Raw genomic sequence first — 25,132 nt, forward strand, 5'->3', positions numbered from 1 at the left:
GCATCACTTCATGGCATCCCATCACTTGATGGCAAATAGGTGAGGAAAAAGTGGAAACAGTGACAGACTTCATTTCTTGGGCTCCAAACTCACTGTGGACAGTGACTTCAGCCATGAAATTAAGACACTTGCTCCTTGGAAGAAAAGTTATGACAAATCTAGATAGTGTATTAAAAGGCAGAGACGTCACTTTGCCCACAAAGGTGCCTAGAATCAAAGCTATGGCTTTTCTAGTAGTTACGTACACATGTGAGAGTTGGACTATAAAGAAGGCTGAGGGTTCAAGAACTGATGCTTTCGAACTGTGGTGCTGGAGAAGACTGAAGAGTCCCTTGGACAGCAAGGAGATCAATCAATCCTAAAGTGGGCCAAACCTGAATATTCACTGAAAAAGACTGATTAATTCAAAAGATTGATGCTGAAGCTTAAGTTCCAACACTTTGGCCACCTGATGCAATCAGCCAACTCACTGGAAGAGACTCTGATACTGGGAAAGATTGAGGGTAAGAGAAGGCGGTGATAGAAGATGAGATGGTTGCATAGCATCACTGACTCAATGGACCTGAGTTGAGCAAACTCAGGGAGATAGTGAAGGAAAGGGAAGCCTGGCGTGGTGCAGTTCACAGGGTCACAAAGAGTCAGAAACGACTTAGTGACTGAAAAACAACATATTAACTATATGGCATTCTGAAAAAGCAAAACTATGGAGACCACAAACAATTTAGTTGCTGCTAGTGGAGGTGATGGAATTCCAGTTGAGCTATTTCAAATCCTGAAAGATGATGCTGTGAAAGTGCTGCACTCAATATGCCAGCAAATTTGGAAAACTCAGCAGTGGCCACAGGACTGAAAGGTCAGTTTTCATTCCAATTCCAAAGAAAGGCAATGCCAAAGAATGCTCAAACTACCACAAAATTGCACTCATCTCGCATGCTAGTAGAGTAATGCTCAAAATTCTCCAAGCCAGGCTTCAGCAGTATGTGAACCATGAACTTCCAGATGTTCAAGCTGGTTTTAGAAAAGGCAGAGGAACCAGAGATCAAATTGCCAACATCTGCTGGATCATCGAAAAAGCAAGAGTTCCAGAAAAACATCTATTTCTGCTTTATTGACTATGCCAAAGCCTTTGACTGTGTGGATCACAAGAAACTGTGGAAAATTCTGAAAGAGATGGGAATACCAGACCACCTGACCTGCCTCTTGAGAAACCTATATGCAGGTCAGGAAGCAACAGTTTGAACTGGACATAGAACCACAGACTGGTTCCAAATAGGAAAAGGAGTACGTCAAGGGTGTATATTGTCACCCTGCTTATTTAACTTATATATGCAGAGTACATCACGAGAAACGCTGGGCTGGACGAAGCACAAGCTGGAATGAAGACTGCTGGGAGAAATGTCAATAACCTCAGATATGCAGATGACCACCCTTATGGCAGAAAGTGAAGAGGAACTTAACGGCCTCTTGATGAAAGTGAAAGAGGAGAGTGAAAAAGTTGCCTTAAAGCTCAACACTCAGAAAACGAAGATCATGGCATCTGGTCCCATCACTTCATTGGAAATAGATGGGGAAACAGCATCAGACTTTACTTCTTTCAGCTCCAAAATCACTGCAGATGGTTGATTGCAGCCATGAAATTAAAAGATGCTTACTCCTTGGAAGGAAAGTTATGACCAAACTAGATAGCATATTCAAAAGCAGAGAGAGACATTACTTTGCCAACAAAGGTCCATCTAGTCAAGGCTATGATTTTTCCTGTGGTCATGTATGGATGTGAGACTTGGACTGTGAAGAAAGCTGAGCGCTGAAGAATTGATGCTTTTAAACTGTGGTGTTGGAGAAGACTCTTGAGTGTCCCTTGGACTGCAAGAAGATTCAAAGAGTCCATTCTAAAGGAGATCAGTCCTGGGTGCTCACTGGAAGGACTGACGTTAAAGCTGAAACTCCAATACTTTGGCCACCTCATGCAAAGAGCTGACTCATTGGAAAAGACTCTGATGCTGGGAGGGACTGGGGGCAGGAGGAGGAAATGACAGAGGATGAGATGGCTGGATGGTATCGCTGACTCGATGGACATGAGTTTGAGTGAACTCTGGGAGTTGGTGATGGACAAGGAGGCCTGGTATGCTGTGATTCATGGGGTTGCAAAGAGTCGGACACGACTGAGCAACTGAACTGAACGGAACTGATAGGAAGTAAACCAGGAGAGAAAATAAGTAGAAATACAGCCAAGAACAAGATTTCTTCATTTATACCTTCTCATATTGTTTTTCATATTTAGAGACATATTATGTAAACAAAAAAAGAGTTAAATTAAAAAGAAATATTCAAGGCCCTAAGCTTCACCACTGTTGGGCAGGTTTTTGAGTCTCTCTGGGCTTCAGTCAGGCCACTATATAACTAGAACAAAAATATTTCAAAGGTATGTTTAGAAAGCATATAAAGATATAAAGCCTGCAACTTCCCTGGTGGTCCTTGGTTAAGATTCTGTGCTTACAAGGCAAGAGGCATAAGTTCGATCCCTGGTCAGGAAACTAAGATACCACATGCTGCAGAGCATGGCCAAGAAACAAAAATATGTAAAACTGAAGACATACCATGAAGAACCATTTATTGAGCATTTGCTGTTAATTCATTCACTTACTTGATAACTCCCATATGCCAAAAGTACTGCAACGAGACACACAATGAAACGCAAACCACTTCTGCCTTTCAAGAGCTCCCAAAATAGGGTCAGAGCTAAATGCACATGTATGAAAGTTAGGTATCTAATTATCTGCCAAAAACACAGGGACATTCAGAGGAAATGAAAGAGAAAGCTGAATGTGGACAAACCTCTGAATGGTGACTAGAGAAACAGGAAGGAGCAGCAGCTGCAGTACAGCAAAGCACAGGGGGCTCCAAAGCCAAGTGCACACAACCCAGAGCTACGAAGGTCGATCCATTTGAAAGCTTTATTAAATTTTTTAATTTAAAATTTCCACTTACAAATTATGTTTTACTAATACTGAATGTGAACTGACACCAGAAGACTCCCCTGGCTTCATGTCAGATGACCCACATTTCAGATAGTGATGCGCGTGGAGGAAGCCTGAGAAAAGAGTGGGAATCCCACATGACAAGGGGGTTGACGGGCATGGCCTCACTCATTCACTCTCAGCCTTCTGCAGCACACTATAGTTCATCTACTGTAAGATTCCAGCACTGCAGTGAATCTTTTTTTTTAAGACCTTTAAAATAGAGACTGTATAATGATTTTATTAACCTATTAAGGAACATCCACTTAAAACTGAGTCACAAATTTGTTTTACAAAAAGGCAAGTGTTTCAAATTTGTTAGCTATTTCTAAGATTACAGAGGTTATTCATAGTTTGCTAACAATTCCTTCAAAGTAAAACTAGCATTTTAACATTTGAAAGTAACAAAGCAAGTATTTTGGAAAGAAATTTATGCTGAAGGAAGAGCACATTGAAAAAGAACCTTTAGGAAATACTTCCATCAGTATGTGACTTGAGTTTAAAATATTTAAGAATAAAAACTCATACCTGCCTATTTTCAAAATTTTAGAAATTTTTTATTTTTAACCTTTATTTTTAAAAACACTTCTAACAAAACCCTTCAGTGAATTTCAAATCAATACATCAAAAATATAAAAAATTATAAATCCTTCTGACATATTTGCATGAACTGAATGACACACAAAGATGGAAATGTACTAACCAAAATGCCTAATGAGTTGACAAGAATATTAAAAAAAACACACACACAAATTTTTGTAATGTAATACTGTGACTGTGTCACTAGAGAATCCTCTCCCCCAAATACTGCATCCTCTCCCCCAAGGATATCCGTGTCCAAACCCTTGCAACCTGAAGTGTTACCATATATGGCAAAAGGGACTTCACTGATGTGACCAAAGATTACTGTGGCTTACTGCATAGGCAGTAATCACAAGTGTCCTGGGAAAAGTCACAGTGAATGTGAATAGTAGCAGATGTGACAATGGAAATAAGAGGCTGGAGAGATGGAAGGAAGGGGCCATGTGTCAGGAAACACAGCTGGTCTCCAGAAGCTGAAAAAGAAAAGAGAACAGAAGATCTCTTCACAGTCTCCAGAGGAACCACCTGGATACAGCCCAGTGAGACTGACTTTGGACTTTGGACCTACAAAACTGGAAGATAACGTATTTGTGTTATTTTAAGCCACCAAGTTGGTGGTAATTTGTTACAGCAGCAATAAGAAACCAAGATAAGGACTTTCTTCCCTGCAGATCTAAAAATCTATGTATTTATAGCTATGAATGCAAATTGAAACCCAGGATCCAAATACACTAAACTTAATCTTTAAGACACAAGTTACTTTACAGAAAAAGCTAAATGAAGATTTTCAGACATGATGAATGACATATTGCTTTACTTAGCAAAACAGCTTTTAAGAAAACATTCATTTTTTTAATCTCAACTTTCAAAAATTCTTAATTCTGTGCAAGTTTAAAACATACACACTTTATCTGTGCAGTAGTACATTAGCACATATAAAAACAGTAGGCCAGAAAAAATTTAATTTGGGGGTGGTGAATCAAAAACAGGTGGAGACTGGGACTTCCCTAGTGGTCCACTAGTTAAAATCTGCCTGCCAATGCAGGGGACACAGGTTCGATCCCTGGTCAGGGAACTAAGACCCCACATACTGTGGAACAACTAAGCCCGTGTACCACAACTACTGCACCCGTGCACCTACAGCCTGTACTCTGCAACAAGAGAAGTCACCTCAACAAGAAACCCTGGCACCTCAGCTAGTGAGCAGCCCCCACTCACTGCAACTAGAGGAAGTGCATGCACAGCAACAAAGACCCAGCACAGCCATAAATAAATAAAACAGGTGGAGATCAGTGCATTTTGCACTGGTACTTTGCTTACTTTGGATATATGTAATATATTTGTACATATTTTGGACATATGGACCTGGAAAAGCCTAGCCTAAAGGAGAAGGAATAAGGGAGTCTAGGGTAATTTTACTTGTTTAAGGACAGCCAAATCAAGTCCTTCAAAGTAATTATTCCATACTCTTCATTGTCACTAATTCTCAAATTTTATAATTTTCCTAATTTTCTTCACATTAAAAACTTCTCCCCCATTATACTATCACGTAAGATTATCAAAAGGCTAAGTTAATCTGGAAACAGAAGCAAGTAAGAATGAAGACAGCTCAAGAAAAAATTTAGAAAGCACTAGCCATGTCTGTTATTACTCGTTTTAATATTTAAAATAAGTGGGACTTTTAAAATTAGAAAAGTACAAAGATGGAATACTCAAGATACAAAAGCCTAACCATTTTGAAACTATGTAAAGAGAGAAGCCAAGAAACACAGCTATCAAACTGTCAAGGGAAAAGATAAGAAAATACGAGTGACCAGCAAAGGAAAAAAAAAACAAAAAAAAAGAACAAGAGATATAAACCTGAGAAACTTAAAATTACTTTTATTTCCTGCTCTTAGATCAAGAACTAAGAAAAATGGGGGAGCACCTAAAGAGAATACTCAATACTGTAGAGCTAAAGATTTCAGTTTTCAGTGAAGGGTATTACACATCTTTGTTCAATTTCTTCCTGGTCATTAGATGATTTTTGGTGTACTACACTTCCGGGAGCCAGCATGAGGAATTCCACCCGTGACAAGGTCATGTGGCAGAGCTCTGATGGCAAGGCTAATCAGACCTCAGGTTTGAATTCCTGAGCATCCACCCCCCCCCACCCCCCCAAAAAATAAGAATCTGCCTGCTTTTCCACTCTTCTGACATTCTCTGGAAAAAGTCAATTCAGGGCTTTAGTCTTCTGCATTTGAAAGAGTGTTTCAATCCAAAAACCCCTCTGATGGCTTTCTAGCCTGCCTGCTGCTGCGCACATGATTGTTTGAGGCCTCCTGACGGCAGGAGGCACAGGAAGCTTAAAACATCCTAGGAATGTAGGGGCTTCCGAAGAGTCAAATCATTAGAATAGGACTGATTAAAAGTTTCATTTGTTGAGCCAATACTTGCTGCCAAATTTTCATATCCTTTATTTCTAGATATAGTTGGTGTATAGAAAAACAAGTAGTAGGCCTGGTATTAGCAACATTAGATCTTTGAGTTAAGTACCTTCTTTCTTACAACCCACTGCACCTTTGTTCTATAGAGATGTAACTTTAATGCTTTAAAGAGATGCAGATTAAAGAAAAACACTTCAGGGGAAATGAAATTAACATTCATTAAGGAAGAGAGCCAAAAAGTGTTAACAAGCCTCTTGGCCAGAAGATAATGTAAATCACCTGAGATACTCTGTATACAAAGATACACAGAAAGAGTCTGGGCTGCTAACGCTACATAATTTTGTATTACCCATTGATCTCTATGTATAATCAAAAGTATAAAAGGCCTTGAAGGACAATAGAAGGAGAGCCAGTCGGTGGACTGGTTTCCCCCATGTCTCCCTCTCTCTCTTTTTCCTTTTCCTCTTTAATTTCAGGCTGAATTCCCATCTGGGGCGCGGAGGCCCGCCAAGTCTACTTACTTGCCCTGGCTGTTAAGACCCGCGCGAAAGGGAGCCTAAGGCAAGGCACCCTTAGATATTCAAGCGAGTGCCGGTGGCCTAACGTAGATGGTGCAAGCTCCTTGTCTGGAACTTTATTGGTTTTCCACGTAACCCAAGTTAATCAGCCTCTTCTCTCCACTTAATTTTCCTACTACACTATTTCTTCCTAATCTAATCTTATATTAATAAATAAATAAGTTTTTCTCACGCCAACGCCGTCCCCACTTTGAATTCCCTGGATCCACCGGGGCTGGACCCCAGCACTACACTTTGTAATTTTACTGATTTTTTTCTTGTTACTTTGTAGAGACTGATTTTAGCAATACTGACTCTGTATGTAGCAACCCTATTAAACATATTTAATTCCAACAGTTGGCAAATTGCCTTGGCTTTCCCATGTACTTAATCATGTCTACAGTTTCACTTCTTCCTTTACAACTTTTACATTTGCCATTTCTTTTTTCTTGCTTTATTGCACTGGGTAGGACTTCCAGCATAGTATAGAAGTGACAAGTAACTATCTTTTTATGACTTCTGAGGAAAAGCACTATTTCACCGTAAGTATGGAGGTTTTTACTGGGCTTCCCCAGTGGCTCAGTGGTAAAGAATCTGCCTGCAATGCAGGAGACACAGGTTCAATCCCTGGGTCAGGAAGATCCCCTGGAGAAGGGCACAGCAATCCACTCCAGTATTCTTGCCTGGAGAATCCCATGGACAGAGGAGCCTGGTGGGCTACAGTCCAATGGGGTTGCAAAGAGTCGGACATGACTGATGAGACTTAGCATGCATGGAGGTTTCCATCACCGCTCCCCCATTACAGGGTTTCCCCATCATTGTTCCACAGAAATCTAGGGATCCATAAGATGTCACTAGGTGTACCATAAGAAATTGTGATTTAAAAAATGACTTACAGGAGCAAAAAAGCAGCTCTGCTTGTCTAACAGGAAATTTGGCGGAAATTCTAAACAAGGAATCTTCCATACTGAGACTCAACCGCCTCCTTCTGATCTGCTGTTGTAAATGTTGCACAACATGACCATGCAGTAATAAAAGTAAAATTCTGTGAGTTGTTCATATTTTTTGAGACATTTTTTGCAAAGTTAGTATTACTTGCTGTTTTATCCTTTATTAGAGACTGTTTTATAAACGTGTCCAACAGTTCACTGTGATGATTTCTGAAGGTGAGATCTGTGATAGAAGAATCTAAGCCTAAGCCCATGAACAATCCTAATCAGGCTGCTGCTGTTCTTTAGTCGCTCCGTCGTGTTCGACCCTTTGTGATCCCATGGACCACAGCACACCAGGCTCCTCTATCCATGGGATTTCCCAGGCAAGAATACTGGAGTGGGTTGCCATTTCCTTCTAAAGGGGATCTTCCCAACCCAGGGATTCCACCTGTGTCTTCTGCATTGGCAGATGGACCCTTTACTGTAGAACTATAATCTTCTAAGCCATTTCACTGCACCAGTGCAACGAGATACCAAAAGAGCCTACCATTACAGTGAGAGCTAGTAACCAATGTATTTTACATGGCCTGATCATCCACAGAGTCCTAGTCCATTATTCACCACTACGGCAAACAACTTATAACGGTTCCAGTAAAACTGAAAAGACACTTAAGCAGAAGTAACAGGCACTGGAAAAGTCAAGGTACTCACCATTTTAAATAGCTATTGGAAATCTCAAACCAAACAGAGTAAAAGTTCCATTTTAAAAAGTTACATTGAGTGAAAAGGCTCAGGAAGCACGTTACAGTAAAACTTATTACCCAGAAAAGGGGGATTAGGGGATATCCCACTGCTAGCAGGAACCCTAATAACGCCATCCTATCAAATGACAGTGAGTAAAATGCATATTATGAGAAACTGAAACGTTATCAAACAGTTTAAGTCAACGAACTGATGACATATCACATGGTGCTGCTGAGGCATATTTAATAAACTGAGAAACAGCAGCTTGTCTATCTAGGCTGACAAACCAACAGATTTCACCAATAAATATCATGAAGTAACATCTGTAAAGTTTTTAAATGATGGTGAATTTCAAGAAAAACTTTGCTACTGCAAAGAACCACCATGAACAAGCAAAGAGAAGGACATTTAGGTGGTGTCTTTATATCTGGAAACAAAGGTCTGTCTTGGAGGAACCGTGCTGGTATTCTCATTGATGTGTCCGATCAATGGCTGGCTCAGTACAAGGTTTTACCTCTTGTTTAAACACACACACACACACACACACACACACACACACACACACATATATAAATAATGATGTTATCACAACACACTGATTTCTTCAGAGAGGTACCAGTATCAAAAACCTTTGGAAATGAAATGAAAAATGTCTTAAATAATGGTACAAAAATGGTCTGCTTTATTACACAAAGACCAGTACACTTGGGCACAGAAATCTGCTGCATACAGAAATCCAGTGGCTTAGCAGATTTCTCTCAAAGAACATTTAAGCTGACAGGTGAGTTACAGAAGTGCTTTCAAGAAAATAGGAGACCATACTTCACTGAGTGCTCTGAAGATGAAAAAGGACTGCAGAAGCCAGCTTTCTTTGCAGACTTTTTTTTTTTTTAATTATATGAACCAGTTGAACAAGTTTCTGCAAGACTCTAGAAAAAATGTTCTGACTTACAGTGGCTTCTGATTTTCAAAAGAAAACAGAATCTTTGGAAAAATCATGTAGCAAAAGGAAATCCTGCTGTTTGGGCTTGAGAGTGAGGAAGGATGTCAGCAAGTCTCAAGTGTTACTGAAATGTAGATGGAGAAGGACGACATGACAAAAATCAAACCGTATTTTCCCTTCCTTTCAATGAAAAAGTATGCCTGGCTGAAGGACTCTTTCTTTCTCTGGCTCGTCTGCTCATTCGTGAATAAGTAAACTCCCTACCTGGGTAAGGTTTAAAAAAAAAAAATTTAAAGGAGCTTCCCTGGTGGCTCAGTGGATTTGATCCCTGATCTGAGGAGACCCCACAGGCTGTGGAGCAACTAAGCCCGTGCACCACGACTACTGAGCCTGTGCTCTGCAGCCTGGGAGCCACAACTCCTGAAGCCCTCGCATCCGAGGACCCACGCTCCACAGGAGAGTCACTGCAGTGAGAAGCCTGCACATCACCACAGAGAGCAGCCCCCGCTCGCTGCAACTAGAGAAAAGCCTGAGCAGCAACGAAGACCCAGCACAGCCAAAAACAAACTAACTTTTAAAATTAAAGAAAAAACTGAAGCTTACATACCACCGACTTGCATTAGAGTTGGTATCCTTTCTGGAGAGGAGGAACCTCACACACATGAAAAGAGTAGGCTAATAAATAGAGCAAAATATATACAAAGAAACTCGCATTCTCTACTTACATGAACAATTATTATTGGCTATGACAGTCACAACTTACAGTTAAGTAATTACATGAGCTGTAGGTATAACAATTTTTTAATAAGAGTTCCCTGAGACCTAAAAATTATTTCAAGGCTTTTTACAGAGTAACAAGATTGAGAAAGGCCATTCTGTTTTCCTAAGGAACTCTGCTTCTATTACTAACTTGTTAAAAGTTTTTATCATAAACAGGTGTCAGCTTTTATCAGAAGCATTTTCTGTATCTAAAATGATCCTAAGATTTTTCTTATTTGTTCTGTTAATATGACTCACACTGACTGATTTCCAAATAGTAAAAACTCTAACATTCTTAAACTCTACTTCATCATGACATATTATACTTCTTAAATATGAGTGGATTTGGATTGTTCCTATCTTTTTAAGGATTTTTACACCTGTATAGACCTGAGATACTGGTCTATAATTTAAATTCACTTAAAACTATAAATAAATCCAGGTTCTTGACCCAACCTTGCTATCAACCAAAGCTGTGTCTATGAGTCGGTCATTTAACTTCTCTGAACTTCAGAGTTTTGAAATTCAAATATGATTGTCTGAATTAATTCAGACAGAAGCTAGCCCAGTGGTTCTCAGTGTGAATCAGAATCACCTGAAGGGCTTGTGAAAACCCAGATTGCTGAGCTGCACCCCCAGAGTTTCAGCTCAGTAGACCCAGGAAAGGGCCCAAGAATATGCACTTCTTACAAATCCCCGAGAGATCCTGATGCCACTGGTTGGAGAACGACACTTTGAGAACCACTGAGCTAGGCTAAACCACACTGCTTTCAACATGATGTTTTACACAACTAAGGTACAACCACCTAAAGAGGTAATATAATGAGATCAACAGAAAAATCATTCAATCAAAAGCAAAGTGCACCATTAACTTGCCATCTGAGAACTAGAACAGTGTCCCATACAGAGCTAATGGTGTCCACTGAACCTTCTCCCTATAATTTCTACTTAATTCTCATCAAGCAATTAAAGAGAGCTCTTCCATCAGTGAATGAATAAACTATGAGGAGCATTTTGTGTTGCCTTTTTTACTTTCTAAGTTTTTGCAGAGAAGACAATGGAACCCCACTCCAGTACTCTTGCCTGGAAAATCCCACGGACGGAGGAGCCAGGTGGGCTGCAGTCCGTGGGGTCACTAAGAGTCGGACGTGACTGAGCGACTTCACTTTCACTTTTCACTTTCATGGATTGGAGAAGGAAATTGCAACCCACTCCAGTGTTCTTGCTTGGAGAATCCCAGGGACAGGGGAGCTGGTGGGCTGCTATCTATGGGGTTGCACAGAGTCAGACACAACTGAAGCAACTCAGCAGCAGCAGCACCAAAGTTCTTGGCTTTATCAGCTCTTCAGAGTTGAAGACTTTTCAAAAAAGAGTTTACAGATCATCATTCATATGTACACTTTCCCTTTCAAAAAGAGAGCTACCTTTTCACTAAAAAAAAAAAAAAGGAAACAAAAAAAGGTTATAACTCTCATCTCCACCCAGAATTTATAATGCATTGCCTGAAAGTATAATTAAACTCCAGGGACTCAAGTCAAAAAAAAAAAAAGCACTGTTTGTGGGAAGCCTTCATAAATGATAACTGAAGTATCATAAATTATCCACTATAGTCAGGGCTTCTGGTTTCTTCCCATCCTAAATATTTTTCTGACAGTTAAAAATAGGACCCTTGCTCAGTTCAGTTGCTCAGTCGTGTCCAGCTCTTTGTGACCACATGAATTGCAGCACGCCAGGCCTCCTTATCCATCACCAACTCCTGGAGTTCACTCAAACTCATTTGCATCGAGGCAGTGATGCCATCCAGCCATCTCATCCTCTGTCATCCCCTTCTCCTCCTGCCTCCAATCCTTCCCAGCATCAGAGTCTTTTCCAATGAGTCAACTCTTCACATGAGGTGGCCAAAGTACTGGAGCTTCAGCTTTAGCATCATTCCCTCTAAAGAATCCCAGGGCTGATCTCCTTGCAGTCCAAGGGACTCTCAAGAGTCTTCTCCAACACCACAGTTCAAAAGCATCAATTCTTCAGTGCTCAGGTTTCTTCACAGTCCAACTCTCACATCCATACATGACCACTGGAAAAACCATAGCCTTGACTAGATGGACCTTTGTTGGCAAATAATGTCTCTGCTTTTCAATATGCTATCTAGGTTGGTCATAACTTTTCTTCCAAGGAGTAAGCCTCTTTTAATTTCATGGCTGCAGTCACCATCTGCAGTGATTTTGGAGCCCAAAAAAATAAAGTCTGACATTGTATCCCCATCTATTTCCCATAAAGTGATGGGACCGGATGCCATGATCTTCGTTTTCTGAATGTAGAGCTTTAAGCCAACTTTTTCACTCTCCTCTTTCACTTTCATCAAGAGGCTTTTTAGTTCCTCTTCACTTTCTGCCATAAGGGTGGTGTCATCTGCATATCTGAGGATATTGATATTTCTCCCGGCAATCTTGATTCCAGCTTGTGTTTCTTCCAGCCCAGCGTTTCTCATGATGTACTCTGCACAGAAGTTAAATAACCAGGGTGACAATATACAGCCTTGACGCACTCCTTTTCCTATCTGGAACCAGTCTGTTGTTCCATGTCCAGTTCTGTTGCTTCCTGACCTGCATATACGTTTCTCAAGAGGCAGGTCAGGTGGTCTGGTATTCCCATCTCTTTCAGAATTTTCCAGTTTATTGTGATCCACACAGTCAAAGGCTTTGGCATAGTCAATAAAGCAGAAATAGATGTTTTTCTGGAACTCTTTTGCTTTTTCGATGATCCAGCAGATGTTGGCAATTTGATCTCTGGTTCCTCTGCCTTTCCTAAAACCAGCTTGACTTGCTAGGACATTCTAAATTCTGAATTCTGATGAATTGCAGTTTGTGGGCAATTGAGAGCCAAACCTTTCAATAATTCTGTCTCTTCCATCTCCTCACACCCCATGTTCATGCCATACTGTCCAACAACACATTGCTTTCAGGGGAGAATCTCCAAGGAAAGGAACCATTGATAAGAAACCTCTAATGATAAAAGTAAACTTTTGTCAAGTATTTTCAGATAAGTAATCTCTTCAGTAATTCTCAAAATCCATTCCTTGAACATTTATTAGCTTGAAGGAAAGGCACATTTGAACAACTGGAGAAAAATCAGTAAAGGAGGTTGATTCTTTTAAATATAACAAATATTTTCTGGGACTACCAAAATGTTTAAATTACGCTACATAAAATGTACAGACAAAAACCAGCTATGAACTGTTTTAGCTTGAGTGTGCATTATTCAATGTGGTAGTTAAAACCTACTCAATCAAACTATACCATAAAATTTTTATTCTAATTAGTCAATTCTCATTACATCTTTTTAATATTTAATATTTCTACCTCCTATTGAAAAAATAAGTCATTGCTAGTTACAAAACCAATTCGTTTTCAGCAAAAGTACCTTCTCCTTCATTAATCACCCCAAACTAAAATTTACAGTTATTTCTGAACCAGTCCCCTTTATTTATAACTAAAGGCTGATATTAGAGATTAGAAGATACAAATACACACATTTAGAAAAAGAGTAACATGATTTAACACACCCTTGCTTCATAAACATTTGATTATTTCATTTTTAACAATGCAATGTAACATGATAGCAAACCACATATTTTTTTAATTATTATAAAAATGAACAAATTCATTCTTCTTATGCATGTAATTTTAAACTCAACTACCTTAGCAGAAACTGTTAGTATTCATTCCATACTATATTTCTCAGTGATTATTACTTAAAATATTAATCTGTTTATTCAAACTTAATAGTAAAAGATCATAAGAGCATTAGACCTTAGAAGATGGCACTCTTCTTTTCCTGTGAGAACACCAAAATCTCAACTAGCTCCTGCACAATCTTCAAGAGGAGAATGTTGTAACCCACCAAACAAAGATACACTATGTCCAAGGGCAAAGAAGAAGCCACAGCAAGATGGCAGGAGGGACACAATCACATTTAAAATCAAATACCTCATACCCGCCAGAGATGCTTGGAGGTTACAAACAAAACCTTGTCCACACCAGAACCAGGGAAAGAAGCAGTGACCCCAACAAGAGACTGAGCCAGACCTGCCTGTGATCATTTCAGAGTCTCCTGCGGAGGCATGGGTCAGCAGTGGCCTGCCATGGGGACAGGGGCTCTGACAGCAGCAGTCCTGGGAGGTGTGAAGTGTGGCATAAGTCCTCTTGGAGGATGTCACCATTAGTCCCTATAAATATAGAGCCGCCAAGAAGGCGATACACAAACTGCAGAACAAGTATACCAAAAAAGTTCTTGCACTGCTGCAAAAGTTCTAGGTCCCACAACAGACTTCCCAACCTGGGGACCCAACAAAGGGACTGAGAATCTCCAGGGAATCTGACTTTGATGGTCAGCAGAACTTGATACAGAACTTGCACAGGGCTAGGGAAACAGAGACTCTTGGTGGGCACAAACATAACGGTGTGCCCACCAGGACCCAGGAGAAAGGAGCAATGTCCCCACAAGAGACTGAGCTAGACTTGGCTGTGAGTGTTTGGGAGTCTCTGGAGGAGGCATGGGTTGACAGTGGCCTGCCGTGGGGTCAGGGACACTGACTTACTGGCATAAGTCTTTTTGGAAGAGGTCAGAGGTTGCCAATACTGCCATTACCCCTACCATAATTAGGCCTCAGACCAAACTAAAGAGAGGATATACAGCCCCACCCATCAGCAGAAAACTGAATTAAGGATATACTGACCAAGGCTTTGTCCACCAGAGCAAAACCCAGTTATCCCCAGAGTCAGTCAGTCCCTTCCATCAGGAAACTTGCACAAGCCTCTTATCCTCATCCATTAGAGGGGAGACAGAATAAAAACCATAATCACAGAAAACTAGCCAACCTGATCACATGGATTACAGCTTTGTGTAACTTAATGAAACTATAAGCCATGCTGTATAGGGCCACCCAAAATGGACAGGTCATGGTGGAGAATTCTTTTTTTTTTTTTTTTGGTTGTCAAATGATCCTTTATTTTTCTTTTTCCTTTGCAGTTCTTAACTAGCGGGGCACTCCACTGTGCCACTGTTGATATCATCTATGATGTCATGAGGGTGGTGGCCATCAACATTGCAGCCCACAGACTGGGCAGTCCCCAGGATCTCTTTAATGGTTCCAGAAAGTTCTCTAGCTAGAGACCGATGCCGCATCTGCCGGGCAATGTTGACGATCTCATCAAAAGTGATGTTTCCACTGTGCTTAATGTTTTTCTGCTTCTTTCTGTCCCTTGGTGGTTCCTTGAGGGCTTTGATGATCAGGGCAGAAGCAGAAGGTACCACCTCAATCTGGGCTTATCTGTCTGAATGGTCAGTTTCACTGTAATCCTCAGACCCTTCCAATCACCAGTTGCCTTGGCAATGTCATCACCGACCTTTTTTGGAGACAGACCCAGAGGGCCGATCTTGGGGGCCAGGGCAGACGTGGCACCGACTTCCCCACTGGTACACCTCAGGAATACGACTTTGATCTCGTTGGGGTTGAACTTAGGCGGCATGGTGGAGGCGGCTGGTGTCGGATGAACCCGGATTCAGGACGACGGAAGAAAGTTACACCTTTGCCTCCTCCGAGCCAAAAGCCGAAAGGCATGGTGGAGGATTCTGACAAAACGTGGTTCGCTGGAGAGGGGAATGGCAAATCACTTAAGTATTCTTGCCTTGAGAACCCCATGAACTGTATGAAAAGGGAAAAAGCTGTGACACTGAAAGATGAAACCCCCCCACGTCAGTAGGTGACCAATATGCTACTGGAGAAGAACAGAGAAATAGCTCCAGAAAGAATGAAGAGGCTGAGCCAAAGCGGAAATGACACACAGTTGTGGATGTGTCTGGTGGTTAAAGTAAACTCTGATACAATAAAGAACAACATTGCATAGGAAACTGGAATGTTAGGTCCATGAATCAAGGTAAATCAATGTTAAGTCCATATCCAAGGTTTGGTTGTGGTCAAACAGGAGATGGCAAGAGTGAACATGGACATTATAGGAATCAATGAACTAAAATGGATGGGGATGGGTGAATTTAATTTAGATGGCCATTATACCTACTACTTGGGCAAGAATCCCTCAGAAGAAATGGTGTAGCCCTCATAGTCAATGAAAGGGTCTGAAATGCAGTATTTGGATGCAATCTCAAAACCGACAGCATGATTTCGTTTCAAGGCAAACCATTCAATATCACAGTAATCCAAGTCTATGCCCCAACCACTAATGCCAAAGAAAATGAAGTTGAATGATTCCATGAAGACCTACAAGACCTTCTGGAACTGACACCAAAAAAAAAAAAAGATGTCCTTTGCATGATAGGGAACTGGAAAGCAAAAGTAGGAAGTCAAGAGATACCTGGATAACAGGTAAGTTTGGCCTCAGAGTACAAAATGAAGCAGGGCAAAGACTAAGAGAATTTTGTCAAGAGAACAAGTTGGTCAGAGCAAACACCCTTTTGCAAAAACCCAAGAGATGACTCTACACATGGACATCACCAAATGGTCAGTACCAAAATCCGACTGATTATGTTCTTTACAGTCAAAGATGGAGAAGCTCTATACAGTCAGTAAAAACAATACCTGGAGTTGACTGTGGCTGAGATCATCAGCTCCTCATTGCAAAATTCAGGCTCAAATTGAAGAAAGTAGGGAAAACCACTAGCCATTCAGATATGTACTAAATCAAATCCCTTACGATTATACAATGGAAATGACAAATAGATTCAAGGGATTAGATCTGATAGAGTACCTGAAGAACTATGGACTGAGGTCTGTGACATTGTACAGCAGGCAGTGATCAAAACCATCACCAATAAAAAGAAAGGCCAAAAGGCAGGTTGTCTGAGGAGTCCTTACAAACAGCTGAAAAATGAACAGAAGTCAAAGGCAAAGGAGAAAAGGAAAGTTATTATACCCATTCGAATCCAGAATTCCGAAGAATAGCAAGGAGAGATAAGAAAGCCTTCCTCAGCAATCAATGCAAAGAAATAGAGGAAAACAATAGAATAGGAAAAACTAGAGATCTCTTCAAGAAAATCAGAGATACCAAGGGAACATTTCACGCAAAGATGGGCACAATAAAGGACAGAAATGGTATGGACCGAACAGAAGCAAAAGATATTAAGATAGGAAGAATACACAGAAGAACGGTACAAAAAAGGACTTAATAACCCGGATAACCGCAAAGGTGTGGTCACTCACCTGGAGCCAGACATCCTGGAATGTGAAGTCAAGTGGACCTTAGGAAGCATTGCTATGAACAAAGCTACTGGAGGTGATGGAATTCCAGCTGAGCTATTTCAAATCCTAAAAGATGGTGCTGTTAAACTACTGCACTCAATATGCCAGCAAATTTGAAAAGCAGTGGCCACAGAACTGGAAAAGGTCAGTTTTAATTCCAATTCCAAAGAAGAGCAATGCTAAAGAATGTTCAAACTATCACACAATTGTGTTCATTTCACATGCTAGCAAAGTAATGTTCAAAACTGTCCAAGCTAGACTTCAACAGTACGTGAACTAAGAACTTCCAGATATATAAGCTAGATTTAGAAAAGGCAGAAGAACCAGAGATCAAATTGCCAGCATCTGCTGGATCACAGAAAAAGCAAGAGTTCCAGAAAAACATCTACTTCTGCTTCATTAACTATGCTAAAGCATTTGTCTGTGTGGATACAACAAACTGTGGAAAATTCTTCAAGAGATGGGAATACCAGACCACCTGACCTGCCTCCTGAGAAATCTGTATGCAGGTCAAGAAACAACAGCTAGAACCAGACATGGAACAGACTGATTCCAAATTGGGAAAGGAGCATGTCAAGGCTGTATATTGTCACCCTGTTTATTTAACTTATATGCTGTGTACATCATGCAAAATGCTGGGCTGGATGGAGCACAAGCTGGAATCAAGATTGCTGGGAGAAATATCAATAACCTCAGATAAGCAGACGACACCATCCTTATGGCCGGAAGTGAAGAGGAACTAAAGGGCCTCTTGATGAAGGTGAAAGAAGAGAGTGAAAAACCTGGCTTAAAACTCAACATTCAAAAAAGTAAGATCATAGCATCCAGTCCCATCACTTCATGGCCAACAGATGGGGGAAAAATGGAAATAGTGACAGCCTTTATTTTCTTAGGCTTCAAAATCACTGCAGATGGTGACTGCAGCCATGAAATTAAAAGACGCTTGCTCCTTGGAAAAAAGCTATGACAAACCTAGACAATGGATTAAAGGTGCATTTAATTTCATGGCTGCAGTCCTTGTCCACAGTGATTTGTCGACAAAGGTACACAGAGTCAAAGTTGTCGAAGCTATGGGTTTTCCAGTAGGCATGTAGAGATATGAGAGTTGGACCATAAAGAAGGCTGAGCACCAAAGAACCAATGCTTTCAAACTGTGGCACAGGAGAAGACTCTTCAGAGTTCCTTGGATGGCAAGATCAAACCAGTCAATTCTAAAGGAAATCAACACCAAATATTCATTAGAAGGGCAAATGCTGGAGCTGAAGCTCCAATACTTTGGCCACCTGATGCAAACAGCCGACTCATTGGAGAAACCCTGATGCTAGTGAAGAGAAAGTCAAGAGGAGAAGGGGATGACAGAGGATGAAATCCTTGGATGGCATCACTGACTCAATGGATATGAGTTTGAGTAAACTCTGGGAGACAGTCAAGGACAGGTAAGCCTGGCGTGCTACAGCCCATGGGGTCACAAAGTGTTGGGTGACTGAGCAACTGAACAAAACAACAGTAAAAGATATTTAGTGATAAAAAATAAGTTTGATATATACAGTTGGCCTGACAGTGGAAACTAGTTTTGTTAACCGAGAAAAAATTTCCATAAATTGACTATGCTAAACCTTAACATGACAGCTTTGGCAAAGGTATATTTATAAACATAAAAATATTTCATTAAAAATTGCATTGGCAAAACTGTTGAAACTAATATTTTTATTTTTCAACTGCTTCTGAATATATGAGATTAACAAAAGTGCCTAAACAGAGAAGAGGAGGAAACTGATATAATCACTTATTTTACTGAAGTCTTAGTAAAACTTTTTTGACATACATCGTAGAACTGAAAAAATGGTTGAAGACAAGGTAACAAATTCTTTGGCTAATTAGGTGATTCCCATTCTTCTGCATTCAACAAAACTGAAGGAGCACCTAATATTAATAGAACTGTCAACTGAGAAATGCTTGATAAGTCACCGTGTGATTTTTGGCACACAATTTGGAAGGTTTTCTACCACAAAATTTCTATTGGAATGAACATATTTATATCAACATTTTTATTTTTCAGCACTACAAAATCTCAAAATAAGACCAGAAATTGATGTTAAACCTGATTTCATTCTATTAATAAATATTATCTCCAGATACAAGAACCACTGGAGAAAGACAGCTCCATTTATTTCATTAAAAATGGATTTCTGTTGTATAATTATTACATACAAAGTGCATTTTAATCAAAATTTTTATGTATTTATGTTATTCCAAGCAACTACGTGGTAAGAATAATTATAACTCAAACCAGAAAATATGTAAGTCTTACGGTCATAGGGAAAACATCCCTTACTGCATATACATAGTGCCATGACAAAGGAGTTAGACAGATGACCAACAGAAGATTCCTGAGCACGACAATATGTAAAACTTGCATAGAATTTGCCAGGAGTAACAGAACTACCATACAAGCTGAAAGGAAAAATAATTAAAATTTCCAACCACTGAAGTTTGTTTTTATATTTTAAAAAATGGCATTTAGATTCCCTAAGATAAATTTAAGAGTGCTATATTTTATTTAAAATACGCCAGTAATTTCATTCTGTGCCACTATGTATACTTTTGTTAAAACAGAAATAGACTGAGACATAGAAAACAAACTTATGGTTGCCAAAGGGGAACACAGTGGGTAGTGGGGAGGTGGGCAGGGAGTAACAGGAGTTTGGGGTCAACAGATACACACTATTATATATAAAACAGATAAACAACAAGGACCTTCTGTATAGCACAGGGGACTTTATTCAGTATCTTACAGTACCCTAGAATGGGAAACCCATCTGAATCACTTTGTCATACACCTGAAACTAATACAAATTGTGAAAGTGAAAAGTTAGTCACTTAGTCGTGTCTGACTCTTTCTATCAGGCAAGAATACTGGAGTGGGTCGACTATATTTCATTTAAACAAAAATTCTGCTGAAAAATTACACTTATCAATTTAAATACGTGCAAAGGAACACACAGTTTTTCAAAACTGTTTCAGGGAACATTTGAGTAAAAATTTTAAGATCGCTGTTCTAGATTAACAAAGCTATAAAATGAAAACTTTTAGCAAAATACCAAAAACATGAGACTTAAATGTCAGTCTCCCTCAAAAGGCTGATAGCCTCAAGGGCATACATCCGTCTGGGTGTTCATACTATTCGTGCCATAATTAGCATATAGTATTGTCCAGCTGCAAAGTCATGTGCAACTCTGCAACCTCATGGACTGCAGCACACCAGGCTTCTCTGTCCTCCAGTATCTCCTGGAGTTTGCTCAAATTCATGTTCACAGAGCTGGTAATGCTATGTAACCATCTTATTCTCTGCTGCCCCTAACAGGATACAGTAGGTTTTAATAAGTGTTTACCATGTGGGGGAATGGATGGATGGAATGAAAGATGAATGCCTAAATATGAGCATATATTACTCAATAATGGGAAATTACAGATTTCTACCAAAAATCAAATACAAACCACAGATTTCAGATATAGCCAGACAGATATCAAGTTCTCTTAAATTACAAAAGAAAAGCCTTCACATAAATCTGATTTATATACTAAGGAACAAACAGCTAAAACACGAAATAACAACAGATATATCAGTAGTATTTTCCATGACTTTTTTTCAAGGGGTGCAAGTAGTAACTAAACAGAAAATGAGTTTGGCAGACAAAGAGATTAAATCTGAAATCACTTAACCATTTTAGCTAAATGAAATTTCACTTTGATACACTAAGTTAGGGTTCAGAATTTTTAGTAAAGCCAAATGTTGTATCATCAAAACTTCAAAATCTACTTCAAAAAATACTAAATCTCCCATCAAACATTAAATTTTAATTCTTTTGAAGTCAAAGCTTTTCTAAAGTAAATCTTGATTTTCACCCTCCAGGATGTAGAAAAGCCACTACTACCATCTCCCTGAACTATGTTGTGTTTTTTACTTCTCACCATCAATGGAAGTAAGATCCTGTAAATCATTCACATTTTTTCATTGGTTTTGCCAACAGGTATTGACTAATTAAGAGGTGGCTATCTCTACTGCCTGAGCACAATTTTATTAAGTGAAATGGTGGGCTCACACTGTGTACTTCAACTACTGCTCTGCAATGTAAATAAAATAGATGACTCACTGCAAAGCTAACTTGCTATAACGTAAAAACCTTGAAGCATTAAATATTTTTTTACAGTTTTGCTGAGGTATAATAGGCATACAATAAACCACATATTGAAACATACAATTTGATAAATTTTGACATGTATATACAAATTTACTTCTGAAAATTCCAATTCCCTTCTTCTGCCCAAAACCAAAAGAATTTTTGTTAGTTGAGAAAAGTACTTACCTTCATGTAATTCACAATCTTAGCCAGAACGCCAAACTTATATCCAGAGCTTCCTGACAGAGCTTTCAAATTAAATGATCCATTGCTATGATCTGAAAATAAAGTTCAAAAAACAATTACAACATTTTCATATTAGATGTGATTATCTACTTTTAAGCAGCTAAGATGATTTTAAATCTGGTAAAATATTTATTGAGTTTTTCTATCTAGAAAACTCCACCCTATGAAATTTTGGTGACAAATTCAAAATCTTTGCATGTGTAGTAACTATTTTCTGAGAATGGAAACAAAGTACAAATCCTTCAAAAGCATTAAAATATATTTCTTTTATAAGCACCTTTATCTCACTCCTTCCTTAAGCCTGACTAGATTTCCTCCAAAATTAAAAGTAAAGTTTTTTAAACAAGAGGACAATACAAATCACAATCTGATCCATAGTGCTTTTCTAACAACCTTAAAACCATGAGAAGTGGGCAGACTACTTCTAAGGGATAAAAAGTTCAATTTATCACCAAGTACATCAATTTCTGCTTATCAACATAAAACAAATAGGTATTGATCAATGGGAATTAATAAAAAGTGATCCCATAACTACTTTAAAATCAACTTCAGAAATATATTGGAATAAAAAAATGTAAGCAGTACCACTGTATAAACATGAAGACTTTAAAATGATGACAGCATGATACAAGGAGCAATTTACATAGATCATTTGGTTCACAACATATACCATTCTGTTGCATATTTACAGGCAGAAATCCAAATGCTACCACTGCATCACAAATGCGTTCTACAGGTCATAGGTAGCAAGAGTGAAAAATTCACTGTAAATACTAGGAAGACATTTCAGAAGTACACATTCTATTAGCAAGGAATCAGATCACATGCTATAAAGTTCCCATGTGGCTGATCCACAATGGAAGAGGTTAAATAAAAGCGGGGAGAGTCAATTTCTGGCACCAGTTTGGTAATAATAATTTAAACAAAAGAATGCATTAGAATAACCGCAAGTCAAATGGAACAACTGTCAGAGATCCAAAAGAATAGCTTCTAGAAGGCAGCATAATATTCCTCTGAGATTAGTTAGTGAAAAGGCTTTATTGAATATGATTTTTTTAGACTAAAATGAAACCTCATATGCAATATTCCTTTAGTAACTGCTACAACTTTAATGAAACTTAATTGACACATTAAAGTCTACTTTATGTTTTCTGAAATAACATTAAGAATGCCTTACAGGTGTGCCTTCTCATTTGCTATTTCAGTTATGATACACTTCCTATGTAGCTCATTTTCCCAAGGTGTTCAGGACACTCATAACAAACAGTGAAGTAACTAACCTTCACTGAACACTGACTATTGCCAAGAATCATGCTAAAATGTTTTCTCATTTAATCCCTCCCAGAAATCCTATTTAAGAGGTTTTCACTGTCTCATTTTAAAAGTAAGAAAACAGACTAATAAGTGGCAGACTCAAGATTCCAATCCAGTGGTCAACTGTGATGTGCCTGGTGTAAGAATCATTAGTTAGCATTTAACAAAATTATTCCATTTCCAACTGGATATTTTTTCAGAATACAGGAATTCATAAACACATATTTAGTGAATTCTTATTAAAGTAGTACATTCATCCTACAATACTAAATAAACAACTGGGAAGACTATGAATAACAGCTAAGGACAATATGCTGAGGATATGCACCATGCAAATGGTCAATCATGAAGCATATACAGTTTTGTTTACCATAAGGTCTCCAGTGTTTAACCGCAATGCCAGGAGTAGTAAACAATAAATATTAGTTGACTGAACAAATGAACGTAATAAGATTATTTCCACATACTCCTTTACTGGTCTTAGAAACAAATGTGACTTACTCAAAATTTTAAAAAGTCAGTCTGCATAGCAAGCACTAACCCAGTCGGCTGCTGTTCCAATAGCCACTCTCACAGATAAAAGCCTTGACTGTTAACACTTAGACCACAACTCTAATAAACCATAATAGAAACATCATTCTATCTCTAAACATCCAACTGAGGGTTCTTTTGCAATTTACCTTTCACAAATGGTTTTTTTGTACCTACCAAAGTTAACCCTCTCCCAATTAGTAGAGATAAAAACCTCTTTTTCTTTCTCTTCTCCCTCAGAATTTCATCTAAAGCAAACCACATGGAAATAATCACTTCCAGAGAGTCAGATTCATATAAATGGCAAGTTGAAAGAAGAGAAAAGAGAATATCATTTATGAGAGTCTATGCACAATTCGTGGAGGAAACACCACGCTGGAGAACCTGGACTGCTGGTTTCCCAGGTTACTGCCTCTCTCGAGATTAGCTTCTAGCCTGAGCACTTAAATAATCACTGAAGGATCAGAAATTCTACAGCTAAACAATAAGGAATCATCAATTTGTTACTAACTCACAAATTCCTATGCAGAAATTTAGCTTAAAAACAAAAAAAAATTAGGCCTAAAGAGGGGGGGACAGTTGAGAACCCAGTCAGCTCTATTCAAGTTTATGAATGATTTATTCAGGGTGGCAGGACTCACTGCAAATGAACATAGAGGAAACTGTCAGCTGCCCTGTGGTTCAGCCAATAGAGGCGCAGCTCCATCCTAGCTGTGCACCAGACTGCATTACAAACAGACGAAACCATCTCTTCAACGGCAGCCCTTCAGACGAGAGGTAGGTTCCTGAGATCTTTTCATTTAATAATACATGGTCTTATGATACAATGTAAATATTTTACCATAAAACCCAGGCAGAAAGCTTTGTTCCTGCTGAAGACCAAAAAACCTCTATTCTTTTCATTGTCTGGTAGGATTTTATTATGAAAATATGAGGACCGCCTTTGCTATTTGACAAGCACGCTTACCATCTGTGCCTTAATGGAAAATTCATGATATTTTCTATGAACCTGATCTATATCCAGACCTTAGAGTAAGCCATATGCATTTGATATTAAGAGATTACTTGCAAATTTCATTTTCTCTGAGCTATTTCATTTCAGCAGTTTGCTCTGTCTTAACAAAGGATTTTTCTTAAAGAAGAATCTAGACTAAAAGCAAATCCAGGACTAAAGCTTTCTGATTATACATACAAATTTAAAGCACTTATATTAAAGTTTATTATATTTTAGAAAGTATGACTATATTCAAAATTGTTTTTAAGTGTACATGCAGAGAAGGCCAATGATCACACTGTGATTTTTATATAAAAATAAAAAGACCACAAAAGTACCATTACTAGGCTACATTATACTGTAAGAAATGAGATGATTTTCAGAGACAGAGCTTTATATTTTCATACATTTTAATTAAAATAATTTTCTACAAATTTTAGTCTTTATTACTGTAACATACAAGTCATGCTATTATTAAAAATCTACTTAATGTTTCATTTTTAGATGCCACAGAAATATGTATTTTTCACAGTATTTCAATATAATGTTGTATTCTTAAACTAATCTTCAAAAATAAATAAACAGTAAGTCTTTTTTGGTAAACTACATTTTAAAATGAAAATATGTCCTAAGAAGAATTGGTTAAGGGAGGGA

The 25,132-nt window shown here is 38.8% G+C and overlaps 1 protein-coding gene and 1 pseudogene across 2 annotated transcripts in view; both read right to left on the reverse strand.

Annotated features, from left to right (window-relative positions):
* Positions 1–25,132, reverse strand: part of GTF2E2 (general transcription factor IIE subunit 2) — an 89,573-nt gene that overhangs the window by 44,850 nt on the left and 19,591 nt on the right. For both annotated transcript variants that reach the window (XM_052661349.1, XM_052661350.1), the window contains exon 3: positions 21,580–21,671. In XM_052661349.1, the coding sequence (XP_052517309.1) occupies positions 21,580–21,671 (92 nt within the window). The remainder of the gene's footprint in view (positions 1–21,579; positions 21,672–25,132) is intronic.
* LOC128068232 (60S ribosomal protein L12-like) lies at positions 14,989–15,536 on the reverse strand (annotated as a pseudogene).

This window comes from Budorcas taxicolor, chromosome 24 (genome assembly GCF_023091745.1).
Source record: "Budorcas taxicolor isolate Tak-1 chromosome 24, Takin1.1, whole genome shotgun sequence".
Taxonomy (NCBI): domain Eukaryota; kingdom Metazoa; phylum Chordata; class Mammalia; order Artiodactyla; family Bovidae; genus Budorcas; species Budorcas taxicolor.